The following is a 13,528-nucleotide window of genomic DNA, read 5'->3' as shown; positions in this document are numbered from 1 at the left end:
TACCACATTTTTCATACCACATTCATACCATCTTTCTAATAGAGGTAGAGAGGTGGTATGAAAAATGTGGTAAGCCTAGCATTTTTCTTTGTCCACTTATACTCCATTTGTTAGAAATTGTATATTTTCACTTCTTTTTTGTCCACATACATTCCATTTGTTAGAAATTGTATATTCCCACTCCTTTTTGGGTCCACTTACACTCCCTTATTGTATGGTGAAGCATCCAATCACTTCCAAACAGGCCCCCCCTAGAGAACGTTCAGACACCAGTTGTTATAGAAACGCAAAGCATTTTGATATTGAAGGCAAACAAAGAGGTTTCTGGCAACCTCAAATTGTTATAGGGTTTCACGGTAAACCATTCTGTTTATCTACACATAGAAACTGATAAATGTTTCTGCAGAGAAATCTCTGTTTTCTTTTCCAGTTTTGCAATACTCTTGTTCCTCTCTTTAGTTCACTGTCTCTGCACTCTCTGTGTGTAGGTCCTCTAAATTCGGAGTACCAAAGATTGAGATAGAATGAGGTTTGAAAAAGAGGTAACTTTGAAGTCCTTGATTCGCCAATTCGAACATGGGTTTAAGGCTCTTTCTCGTTCGAACTTAATTTCATCTTCTGGGTTTCACATATCTGTGGCTGGTCTTCTGGGTATTGCTGGTATTGTTTTAGCTCTCAAAGACTCGAAATTGAGCAGGCTAAGCAGCTTAGACTGGCTGCCCAAGACTGACAATGGTTCTCCGAAGCTGCGCTTGGTACCTGGCTTGCAAAACCTTGGAAATAATTGTTTTCTTAATGTGATTTTACAGGTAACACTTGAGTATGTGGTTTCCCTTGGTTTTCTTGTAGCATGATTATCTTCCAAGAATACAGGGGGAAAGCAGAAAAACAAATACTTCAGTTTGATTGCGTTTGCTGTCTTATAAACTGCTTGGAAATGGAAATCGGTTAAATACACATACACACTCTACGTTAACACCACTGATCAGGTTAAATAATATGACATTGATCACACGCACGCAAACACAGCCCCACTATCAGGTTAAATTATGTCTGGAAACATAAAAGAGAACATTATGTGCATTCTTGCGCGTGTGCAGAAGTGTTTGTTGACTGATACGTGTTTGAGTCGATGGAAATCAATCACACACACAGAGACTATGTTGTCAGACTCTTGATTAATACCTTTGATTAGGTTAAATAATGTCTAAAAACGTAAAAGAGAAGATTATGTGCGTCTGTGTGTGTTTCTCATAGCAAATGCAAAATGAATGCAGTTCTGTAGATTATAATGATTGTGTGATTTATTGTTGGCTTTTTTTTTCCCTTGAAAATTTCTCAGGCTCTGGCTAGCTGTTCATACTTTCAACCCTTTCTTCAAAAGGTTTTAGAGGAATATGAGCTCTCAGAAGTTGAGGATGAGGTTTCTGGCTTTCCTCTTGCTATAGCATTGGCTGCTTTATTAGAAGGTTAGCTTCAAACCTATTAGAATCACTTGAATTTTGTTTAAGTGGAAATGTAAATGCCTTTTGGTATACTACTTTGTTTAGTAAGACATAAAATGACGTCATATATCATCATGTCTTAAAAATATAATAACTTTCTGGCTTTTCTATGAGGTGTACCGTATTAATTTTATAGTATTTCTGTAGATCTACGTGTAGTTGGTGGAGGAAGAGTTGTATTAAGTCCACGGAGAGTCATGCTTGCAATGGCACATTACATTCAGAATTTCGATCTAACAAGCCAGCAGGTGCTATTTTGCCTTCTATGCACAACTTGAGCAAATTAAAATTGAATGTCTAATACATAATACTTTTGCACGTAGGATGCAGCAGAAGCATTTCTTCATCTTCTGTCCTCTTTAAGAGAAGAATTTTCAGATTGTTATCTTCCAAATCAATGTTCTTTAGTAGAAGTATTTGCTTCTAATTGTAGGATTATTACTCCAAAGAGAATGGAGAACCAGAGTGAACAGGCAAGATGGCAACAACACTACCTTGGACCATTTGATGGAATTCTGGGTAGCATCCTAACATGTCGAAGTTGTTCATCGCAGGTTCACATGACTTTTAAAGGAACTTCATATTATGAAACACTTATTTGAGTTATACTTAATCTCATGTTTGTACATTTGCACAGTTTATTATTTGTAACTCTGGCATTGGTAGGTGTGCTACTGTTTCTGTTTCCAAAATCAAGTCCTTTGAACTTGAGCGAATTTCACATGCCTACTTTTCCTTAAATTGTTTCGAATTTTGCATCTTTCAGTCTTGGTCATCCTAGTAGGCTGTCTTCTTGTATTTTAGGTGTGAAATGTTAACAAATGAAGTTATATGATCACAATACTTTCACTTTCTACTGTTCAATTCTTCAGCCATGATTTATCTTTTTATTTAAGGCATCATTAAATTTTGTATCCTTCAGATCTCGCCTCTTTTATTTTGCAGATATCATTGAATTTGGAATCTTTTCACAGTTTGCCTCTTTCGCCAGTTCTTGATGGTGGTGACACAATTGTATGTGAACTGAAGTTTTCACTCTTTGATATTGTGTATGTTTGAGCCTATCACTTGACTTCTGTTCTTATGATTGTTCTCTTCTAAAACTAAATGTCACCTTTTTACAATTCTTTTTCTTCTTAATATAATTTATTTCTATATAATATTAGATGGTTGGATGTAACTTGGAGGATTGCCTGAAGCAGTTCACTGTTGCTGAAAGAGTTGAGAATTACCATTGTAACCATTGTTGGCATATTGCTGCGGTCAAGTATTTATTTGCTAGAGGAGTAAATGAGGTAATTTTATAGTCTTTATCCCCAATAAGAATATGTATGCAACTCAATGGCCTTATTTACCATATGATGAATGCAGCAGTATTATGGTTTTCGTTACTCCTTTATCTTTGTTTTCCTTTCCTTCTCCTTTTGTTTTCGTCTTTGTTGTAAAAAAGAAAGAAAGTCTTCTTACACATTATGTAAAGAAATGTTGATACTCAAACACCGTCAGATCCTAGATTTCTAAAGGTTTAATAGAGGGAAGCCTGATAGAATAGTTAGAAACTTGTGGCACCTCAAATTATTTTGAACCAGGTTGGTTGCTGCATGCAGACATAGTGGTCTGTGTCTTATATAATACACTATAGTTGACTCTTACTCGTTCCTAAACATGCTTCTAGAATTTCCAGAATACACTAGTAACAGCCTCTTTTGATATTTTTTAAGTAACATTTTAGTATTCCAACACCCTACTTCTTACATTATAAAAAACTAAAAACATTCCTTCACAATTTATTACATTCCATAAATGCTTTGCATCCCTGGGACACTTAAGTAACATCTTTCATGCTTAGATGTGTGACCAGACTGCTCTTTTAGGGACAATGCTAGTTTTGTTTTTTTAATTTATCCTATTTTGCCTTACACTAGCCTTAGTCTGGCTCTTGAGGTTCTTATCCCTTTCTTTCAGAGCTATTGACTGCTATAAATACTTAATTGTTGCTCGTGTGTGCTTGTTTTGCAGGCAGATATTGAAAAGATTAAGAGATGCACTGAGCAAGATTCTTGTGACTGTCGAAGACTTTTTCATCTAGATAAGCTACCGTGGTCAAATAAATTTTCATGTACTCTCAAGCAAATAAGTATTGCTCGTTGCCCAAAGGTTTGTTTTTTTGTTGTTTTATTATTTTCATAAGCTCTGAGGTACTTTCCAGGTGTCAACACTGAACAGTTCTTGTTCGCAAGAAAGATAAATGGGAATTGGGAACTGTTTGGCATGACATGGTAGTCATCTTGAAGACTTGGTTTTATTTGATCTATTATGTGGAATCCTTGCTGTGCACAAAACAAAAAATGTATAACACCCATAATGAGAATAACTTAGCTGCTTCATCCAATATTTCTTTTTTGCTTGAGGCATCATCTAAGATTGAATAAGGAAATTTGGCATGACATGGGTATCTAGAAGCTGTTGGAATCAGCTTATTATGGTTAAAAGAAAAAGGAAGGAAAATTCTGTAGGAAGAGATGTAGATATTTCCATAAGACAAAAGAAGCCCAATCTAACTAACAAATTATGGTCAATGTGTTTATTATCGTTCATTTTGGGGAAGCTACTGTAAATGTAACTATCAAATATGCGTGAACCCAAAGTGGATTGACTTGGCATGTTTGGTTCTTGAGGTTTAGTAACAGGATCTGACATTCCGTTATATTTTTTCTTTTCCTTATTGTCTTCATTTGGCTTGTAGAAAAAAGGTAAAAGAAGGTAAAAGAAAAACAAGGAATTTTCATTTCACTTTGTGACCGCACATCAAAGAGAGACTGGAATGTTTATTGATAGTTATGAAATTTTCTGATATCACGTGTCATCAGGTTTAAACATAAAATATTTAATATCACGGGTCATCATGTTTAAACATCTGATGAAAGTAGATTATTATTATTATTTTTTTTTATGAAAAGTAGATTATTTTTATATCAACAGAAGCTTCAAAATTATACAAAAGATACAATGCGTAGGATGGTTTAATTATGTTGGTAAAGCGCCTGAATTGGGAATTGAACCACATGGTTATGTGAAACTATGAATGAGAAGATTAGAGGAAAGCTAAAAACTTGACCAGAACAACCCAAACTAGTTTATATGATCTTGTTACCTATGACTTACATCAGTAACATAACCCTGTTTGCAAAAAGATACAGGTTTCTTGGAATTTCTTTCATAATTCGGGTACTTCGCTCTAGTTGTTTTCTCACTTTCTGTATTCTGTATTTTATTGAGGTATCCCGACATCTTCCTTTTCCTCTAAAGACCGTAGTTATGTACTTCAATCACTAAGAATATCCATTGGTCTGATTGTGTCCTTGCAGATTCTATGCATTCATCTTAAACGTGTTTCAATCAATGTATTTGGAGAACTTGTAAAACTACAGGTATTTTAAACTTTCTTGCTGTACTTTATTTGATCCATGAGAACATATGTACGCCAATGCATATAGCATTTGAAATAATTGGACACATGTCACCAATTTCTGTTCTCAGATTAAAATATATGTACTCCAATGTGTCATTGCCTTCCCTTTTTTTTCCTCTACTTTCTTGCCTATATTACCTGATAGCAAATATTCCTTGCTTGGGAATATGGTTTGAAAGATGTCATAGTAGTGGGCTGCTGTACTGGTGATTGTAGGGCCGTATTTCTTTTCCATTGGTTTTGGACCTTTCACAGTTCACAACAAGTGGGTCAGAAATAAACAGTTGGGAAGAAAACATGAGAAGAGGGCAAGCTCAGGGACAAAGTAGAAACCCAAGCACTCGTTCCAATCAGTTCACTATGCAATATGATCAGAGACAGCATAATAATGTCTATGGATTAACGAGAGGAGGAATATCAGAAGAATTAGCTTCAGATATATCTCGATTCGCTGCAAATGCACAAGATTTACCTGGAGAATCCAGCTTTCCCCAAACTGCAGGGTTTTCAAAAACCATGCCTACAGACATGTACATGCACTCAGGAGGAGATCAGGTAGTTTAAGTATGCTGTTTGCATCTAAACCCTGTATTTGCTTTTCACTTACAAAAATGTATTATATATTTTTTGTTGTGTTTGATGAATAACAAACTTTTAGGTTGAATATTAACATTTGTGTACTTAGTGCAGTGGTCTAAGAGTTGCGAAGATCCTTGTTTGTACCATCTTGTTGCTGTTGTTGAGCATTTTGGAAGAGCTGGAAGTGGGCATTACACTGTTTACAGAAGCGTGAGAGCTGATTTATGCGAGGAAGAACCTGATGATCAGTTTGAGGCTGCTGCTCCGTGCTGGTTTTCTATTTCAGATTCAGAAGTGTGTCGTGTTTCAAAGGAAGCTGTTCTTGCTGCAGAAGCTAGCTTGCTCTTCTATGAAAAAAATGAAGGCTGAAGAATGCACCTGCTGAAAATCGGTTATAATGTGTTCCGAGGATTCCAGTTTACTCCAGAAAGCTCAAATGCTGATACTTGAAATGCAGCTCAAGAAAAAAAGGCGGTTTAAGATAGCCAGGGTAATGTCCATAGGCTTCTGCAACTTGAGAGACCTAGAAATGTCTGAGTAGCAAGGCTAGTTTGACTACACAACCAATTTGAAATTTTCACAAAAGGAAAACTTGGAATGTGTACACTACCTCGGACGCTAATTCAACCTCAACAGTAGAATTCTTAGGTAGATACCGAAAATTTAAAAAAAGAAAAACAATAATGGAGTTGAGAAAAATCACATTTACATGTGACATCTTGTATTTTAGTCGAGTTATAATATTTGTGAATTTTAATGATATCTCATTGGTGTATCGTCTGCTGGTAGCATCCTCACAAATCTGTTGCAGTTTCTTGTGTATCCAAAAATGCTATTGCGAGTGCCAGCAGTAATTTTTCGATTGCCCTTTCTCTAAGTTGTGCTTCCCGCTTACTCGGGGTTATGCAAGTGGTGAGGGAGGGTAGAGAAACATGTTAGGATTATTATAATAGGCGAGTGCAGGCGCTTGCCCTCACTCCCTTTGAGGTCCACTCAATAAATTGCCTGCAAGATGTTCGACTAAATGCCCCAAAGAGGAGGCTGAGATAGGGGCAAATCCAACAGATTACACCTTGCATATTCAAGTATTTGGCTTATTGCTGCCCGCATGTTTGTCCATTAACGTGTTGCGCTCTTGCCAGCAAGAGATTATGGCTCAATTGCTTAGGTGTTAATGAGTTTGTTTGACATATTGGTGTGCTTAATATTATGCAATGCGGTTGTATAAAAGCTTTTATCGAAAACTAATATCATTATGAATGATATACTACATTTAGTTCTAGCTTTAAAAAAACAACATTGTAATTATTTGTACTAATGGATTAAGCTAGTGCTTTTAGTTTCAGTATCAACAGCTTGTGTAAAAAAACTAGTCGAAAACTTAATCAATATTTGATATCACCTCTGGAAAGAAAAAATCATGGATCCGCATTGACAGTGATACCATATTAGAATGTTAGTATCTAACCCAGAACTAATTGGCAATGAGTAGAAAAGCGCACGATCTTTTGAGGACAATTGCACAGCTTCCATCTTCCAATACGAGACACTCTCAACATACATATTTGTCTTCAAATTCTTTATAATCTAAGATGGAGTTCATAATTACAAGACCCGAATCCAATATGCAGTCATTAATTCTTAGCAAGGGTTATCCACACACATCGTCATTGGACTATGGCCTTTTCTCTTATCCAGAAGAAATTCGATGACATTATTCCCGTCACAGTGATCCAGTTCAAATATATAACATATTTAAATTTATTGCTTAATATTAATTTTTAAATATACCTGTCACTGTATGCTATCACACCACAAAAACACTTTCACACGACATAAACAACAACACGTAAGTTCTTTTTTTTCCGCCTTTCTTTATCCCCTCGAAACATTTGAATAGTTGACATGAACAACCAGTGAAGTATGAAGCCTAACATTATTAATGCACTCTTTTTTTTTTAGTACAACCAAGATGTGAAATATATGTAATGATCATTGATCAACAACCAGCAATGAAATATGCACTTGAACACACCTCTATGCAGCAGCTGATAAGACATATATATAACTTGATTAAACAATTAATCTCGAAAGAGTGGCTTAGTGCTGCTAATGATAGGCTTGATTTAAATATTGGTTAGGTTTGGAAAACTTGCCTTTTCCAAGTTGTCGTCTTTGAATTTAATATTGTTTTGGATTTGAAAAAGTTCCGTTCAGTTAGTGGTGGTCATGAATGCATATATAAAAATGCTTTGACGGGAGGGATAAAAGGACATTTTTCACCAATGAACTACTGGTGCATCATATTCCCCATGGATGGGGAGAAAGCAAGAACAGAAGACCTGTATAGAGCACCAACCGATAAGATAATAAATATTGTTGTTATAGCTTTACAATATTTTCTGGTAGCATGTATTTTTCAGCAGTTTTTCTCATATTTTGTGTAGAGGATTGAGGATATATATCTAGATTGAGACTAAGCTAACACTCTTTTGAGTTTTGGGCTAGCTAGGAAAGCAAAACTTAACTTGCTAGTACTGCTTGAACAAAACTGCTATATACCAAGGTTTTGAAAAGCGTTTTTGAGGCTCGCGAGAGTCTTGGGGAGGTGTTGTCGAATCGCCTCAAGGCGCAGCTTGTTTAGTTATGGATTGGAGGCTTTTTACTTGCTGGAGTGTAATCCATAGCCAGTAAATCATTGCTCTCATCTGGCAGCAACCCTTCATGATCCTCTTCTTTCTGTTTAGTGGGGTCATGAAGATCATGGCTCTTCTGATGACCATCATCAGCGCTCTTACTAACCACTCCCAAGCTTCGTCCTGCGACGAAACACAAACACAAGACATAAACCAAGTTTAATTAGTGCTAAGTAATTGGACTGTATTTGTGCAATTTGTATTATGTGTCAAAATAAGAAGAAATATAAATAAATAATTTACCTTCAGCTGTGATAGAGATGAAACAAAGCAAGATGAAGGCCACAAGGAGAAGGTGCTTGAACGGTATGGCGGCCATATCTTAATAATTAGACTTGGTTTTAGCTTGAGCTAGTCTAAGTAGTAGTGCAACATATAATATTGATCAAATCTCAAGTCTTCTCTATCTGCATATATAGAGAGTGCCTTGATGGTCAGGGTCTTTATAGATAGATGGATGAACAGTCTTCTGCTACCTAGATACTTAGACATGTGCTGCAATTGGACTGCGACCTAAATTTGTAGTAACTCTCTACGTGAGCAAGAAGGTCTTACAGAGTCAACATCAATGTCTCCTGCTGGTCTAGTGTGGAAAAGATGCTTGGACAAAACCCTCTTATTAATGACCAAAAATTCATTAATGCAGTTTTGTCATCTGCTTCAATTTGGCAACCAGCTACTTTAAAAGGGGTCTCGCTTTTGTTCGAACCAAGGTGCGGCTAACCTAGGCTATAGCCTATAGCCGAGGTGAATTTTATTATTTTAGAGGGATAAAAAAAAATATGAATAAAATTGATTCATGAACACAACCGTTTTTGTTTTATTTTAAAGGGATACTAGCCTCTTTGCACGCACTGCCACACTTGCAAGAGGCATTTTTTGATCATTCGCGCTACGCGTGTCTTAAAAAGACTTTTTATTTATTTATTTTTCCAATGTATTTTTCTAGATCGTCTTCTTAAAAGTTTTCCTTTTATCACCCGTATTTTTCTATATATTCGTCTCAATATAGTTTCTTTTTCCTTTTATTGTGCATAAACTCTTGAGACAGACATGTAGAAATACTGCATAATTGGATTTTGTGATAACCCTAGATCCCACATCTGTAATATATGCGTCGGGAGATCTTAGTTTTCATTTAGATGGAGGCATTTGAAAGAAAAATTCAATTACATTACATTCAATGTATTTGAAATAACTAGATGTAATAATACATTTACAAAATTTGGAATTACTATACACGGAGTCATTTGAAATCCATTTGTTTTCTTCATTTCGTTCTTATTCAAATCTTCGCATGCATTCAAATCCTTAGATTTGGAATCCTTGTATCCAGATGAACCCTAGGTTATTTAAGGAAGGCATAGGACCAAAGTTAACTTTAACTAGCACTTTTTGACGAGGCCTTGATCAGTAGCCTTGGATTAATTTGTGGTGAATAAAACTTCATTGACTTCCTCTTTCTCTTAGTTCCAATTATAAACCCAAATAGATCGACACAAACAGTAGTTATACGTGTGAATAGTTGAGTGTTATTGAGACCTCTTGGTAGTTATCTTTAATTTTGCAGCTTGCTCTGCTTCATTTTCTGGTTATGTTTAGACATTGCTTGTTCTGAGAAATAGAGACCAGGGAACACCTTATAACAAGCAAGATCTGTAGGCCATATATTGAACCGCGGTGGACGAAGTGGAAGCGAGAATGTCGGCACAGCTATTTCCCAGCCTAATAACCAGACCATGACAAGTTCTGTTAGGTAAACTTTCAAAATGAAAGGAAATGTTTATCGAGAGCGATTTCCCTTGAGCAAGAGGAATAATCCAACCTGTTTTATCACTAGTACCCAATTATTTTGATCAATTATAATCCTATCCTTTTTTATTTGTGGCTCAGTTTTTTATTGTTTGGGGTTTTGAAAACTACGTACAGTGAAACAATCTTTAAGCTGGACTTGAATATATGTTGAAGACAAATTTAATAGTGCCTGTGCTGGGCCTGGGAACAAACATAATGACGTGTCTTTCAAGCATTCTTGACCTCCTTCTCATATTTCATATCCCTAACTTAATTCCTTCCAAATATCAAGCGGAATTTTTTTTTTAATGCATAATATATAGTACAATAGTATGGTCATGTGTTATAACTTTTTTACATGTAATAATTGAAGTGAATATTTATTGATATTATTCCGTATTTTACTACCATTCTATAATATTTCCCTTTTGTGTTTTTAACGAATTATTTTTGCGTATGTGTCAAACTATGATTTATAAAAACGAACACAAGCCACTCTTTGACATTATTTAAAACTTGGTATAGATTCATGTAAACGGATATAAGAAAAAAAGAAAGAAGTGGAATTAGAGATACTTATATACATCAATACATGTATAATGTAGGTAGTTGATATTAATCATGGAAGAAACCATGCATTAATTAATGAAGGGAGAAAACCCAGCAATGGTGGGACTAGGATCGTTTTCAGATAAGGAGATGAACAATGTCATGTACGAAAATCACGTGGGATGCAGTGGTGTTATGTCTACTTGGTGGGCCTTTCTTGTCCTCAACAGCAACGTACACTAGACATGATCTGTTAGGTTATGCCAATCAAGGCTTCATTAAGATTGATTGAGAGATATTACTGCTCAGAATAACACAAGCAAATTTACAAATGGTACTCTCCAAATGTTAACATTTTTTGATTGGATAGAATATAAAGCTATTTTTGAAAAGCCTAAATATGTGTAAACATTTTATCCCTTTTAAACTTTTAATGTTAGATATATTAGTTACTTTAGCCTAGAACCTTCTGCTTGTCAAATCGGCTTCCCTTTGGATCCTTTGTTACATTTCTATTTCCTCTGTCTAGGATGTATATGGAGTGCGATCATTCCACGTAGAGCTGTAAAACTCTAATTCAGATAATGCGCATAGCTAGGAAAAGCTAGTGTTGTCAAATGTTGATGTTAGAAAATGGATTCAACTTAGAAGTGAGCTTGCCTTTGGTTGAGTGCGTCCTGCAGCAGGTGTAGAAGGGATCTGCAAGACGAGCAAAGGTGAAGACTTTAGGCACCATTGTGGTACTGGCCGAAGGCTCTCGAATGCGTAAGTTATCTTAAGGTCCAAGTGTGTAACATAATTGGACATAATAAGGGTACTAATACCGAATTACTATTACTTGGTGCTTTGGGGCGAGAGCCCTATTTATAGAGGAAAGAAGTGGAGCACTTTGGGTCATTACTTCGATGTGGGACTGTTGGCGTCACAAAAGGGGCTGCTACATGTCCCTAAATGGAAGTGGTACGGCAGGTACCTTCGTTCGACCGGATCAACATGTGAGATTTCCAAAGGCTAATCCTTATCGATGGTCTTTATGAGGCCTGGTGGTTGGGCTAGGACATATAGGCCTTTAATTTGGATCATATGTCCTATGTGTCCTAGTTGAGAGGGTCTGGTCAGATATGGCATAAACATGAAAATATACAACAACGTGAAACAGATTAATTCCAAACCAATTTTACTAACTCACAAGGTACAAATCTATTGCAATTCAGAAAGTAAGAACGAGGTCATACCCATACAGGTTGATTTTCAAATAACTTAGGGCCCATTTGGTATTCTACTTGGATCCAATTTTATAAACTCAAAAACAAATTTTAAGTCCAAAACTCAAAAAATCCCCCATTTTTAAAAACTAAAAAACACCCCCACTATTGAAAACAAAAAAGTGAGGTTTACAATTTTTTCTCTCTCTCGTCTGTCTCTCTCGCCTTTCTCTCCTCCCTTTCCCGTCTCTTTCTCTCACCTCCCTATCCCCCCCCCCCCTCTCTCTCTCTCTCTCTCTCTCTCTCCTTTTCTTTTGTTAATTTCAATTTTGAAATTAGGGTTTCTAATTTTAATTTCAATTTGGAAATTAGGGTTTCTTATTTTAATTTCAGTTTTTTTAGATCTTAAAAATAATTTGGAATTCAATACCAAATAAGTTTTTAGATTCTAAAATCAGTCTTTAAAAACCATATTTTAAAAAAACATGATTTTTGAGTTCATTTTTTTAGTAAAATACCAAATGGACCCTTAATTCTAACTAACTTAGATTGAAGAATGATTTTGAGATCTAATAACCTAAAAGTCACAAAAATAGGTAAACAAGAAAACAAGCCAGTTGGAACGGTTCTATCGCAGTGAATGGTTGTGAAATGTGTAGCAAAACAATTTTTTTGCATACCAAGAAGGCAATTTCATAAATTAAAGATTTAACAACATATGATTAAACACTCCTGTTTGTTAACCATTTCAAATTTTAATTTTCAATTTTTAGTTTTCATTTAAAAAAAACAGAAAATAGGAAACTTGTTTGGTAACCAAATTTGAGTTTTCAAAAAAATCAAAAACTGTTTAAAAATTGTTTTGGTAACTAATTTCGGTTCGTGGAACTTGCAAATGAAATTTTTTTGGGGATCAAATTATGACTTTAAGGTCATAGAATAAAAGTGCATGTTAGTAGTATTTTTTGGTGAATTTTTTGGAGTTAGGATTAATTTTTGGTGAATTGAAAAGCAGGAGATTCCGAGTCTCAAACTAGGTGAGCGCCCAAATGCAAGAGTCGAGCTGCCTGGTCCAAGTCGGGAGGTCCCAAATAACAAGTTTTGACAACTGGAGTGCATTGTATGTGTGGTGATGTAAAATTGGTGAATGATAAAGGAGGACAAATAAATGAAAACGAAAATTGAAAATTAAAAACACTTTCAAGTTGTTTTCAAAACTAAGGATCCTTATGAATGTGAAGTAAGTAAATATTTATGTTTATCATAGAGCTTCTATTTATAGATAAATTATACTTTTATCAGGTAATTTTGATAATTATTTTAAAAAAAACATATATATTTGATATAACAACGCGCATTGCTTGTTGTCAAAACATAAACAACAACGAGCACAGACATGTTGTCATAATATTATAAGACGACACGCTCGGCACGTTGTTGTCAATCGCTCCTACAACGTGTGCGTGTTGTGGTTAATGTTGTTCACAACGAGCGCCAAAATAAACGACGACGTTCAACGCGTGTTGTCGAAAGCCCTACACCTTTTAACGACATCGGCTTCAACAACGTGCGCCGCATGTTGTCAATATGTTTTCACAACGCACATTGCGCGTTGTGAAAGGACTTTTTTCTTGTAGTGGGATGATTTTGAAAACTAGTTTTTTTAAAAAGTGAAAATGAAATGGTTATCAAACGGACCCTTAAACGCATCTGAATCCACCACTAATA

General features: G+C 35.5%; 2 protein-coding genes across 3 annotated transcripts; one reads left to right on the top strand and one right to left on the bottom strand.

The window, feature by feature from the left end:
* Window positions 1-233: 233 nt before the first annotated feature.
* On the top strand, window positions 234-6,318 carry UBP27 (ubiquitin-specific protease 27). Of its 2 annotated transcripts, XM_021959720.2 has the most exons (11): window positions 234-356; window positions 489-809; window positions 1,343-1,469; window positions 1,653-1,753; window positions 1,829-2,059; window positions 2,451-2,519; window positions 2,672-2,800; window positions 3,525-3,662; window positions 4,874-4,936; window positions 5,194-5,532; window positions 5,668-6,318. In XM_021959720.2, exons 2-11 carry the CDS (start codon window positions 525-527, stop codon window positions 5,923-5,925), a joined length of 1,740 nt encoding a protein of 579 aa, XP_021815412.2. In that variant the 5' UTR covers window positions 234-356; window positions 489-524; the 3' UTR covers window positions 5,926-6,318. The 2 variants fall into 2 exon arrangements, with proteins under 2 accessions (XP_021815412.2, XP_021816826.2); XM_021961134.2 differs by lacking the exon at window positions 1,829-2,059.
* A 1,587-nt stretch (window positions 6,319-7,905) lies between these two features.
* RGF9 (root meristem growth factor) lies at window positions 7,906-8,694 on the bottom strand. Its single transcript, XM_088255439.1, has 2 exons — window positions 8,496-8,694; window positions 7,906-8,375 (listed from the first exon to the last, which is right to left on the bottom strand). The coding sequence occupies exons 1-2, from the start codon at window positions 8,569-8,571 to the stop codon at window positions 8,197-8,199; spliced, it is 255 nt and encodes an 84-aa protein (XP_088111565.1). The 5' UTR covers window positions 8,572-8,694; the 3' UTR covers window positions 7,906-8,196.
* Window positions 8,695-13,528: the final 4,834 nt, after the last annotated feature.

The sequence above is a fragment of the Prunus avium genome, chromosome 6 (genome assembly GCF_965620075.1).
Source record: "Prunus avium chromosome 6, drPruAviu1.hap1.1, whole genome shotgun sequence".
NCBI lineage: Eukaryota > Viridiplantae > Streptophyta > Magnoliopsida > Rosales > Rosaceae > Prunus > Prunus avium.
The sequence above is the reverse complement of the archived record's forward strand: the minus strand, read 5'-3'. Positions and strand labels throughout refer to the sequence as shown.

Bases quoted from the DNA above. Each gene is read 5' to 3' on its own strand.
- RGF9 (XM_088255439.1), bottom strand. From the start codon at position 8,571: ATGGCCGCCATACCGTTCAAGCACCTTCTCCTTGTGGCCTTCATCTTG. The intron at 8,376-8,495 runs GTAAATTATTTA...GTTTCGTCGCAG, and splicing joins CATCTCTATCACAGCTGAAG to GACGAAGCTTGGGAGTGGTT.
- UBP27 (XM_021959720.2), top strand. From the start codon at position 525: ATGAGGTTTGAAAAAGAGGTAACTTTGAAGTCCTTGATTCGCCAATTC. The intron at 2,060-2,450 runs GTTCACATGACT...TTTATTTTGCAG, and splicing joins GTCGAAGTTGTTCATCGCAG to ATATCATTGAATTTGGAATC. The intron at 4,937-5,193 runs GTATTTTAAACT...TGGTGATTGTAG, and splicing joins GAGAACTTGTAAAACTACAG to GGCCGTATTTCTTTTCCATT.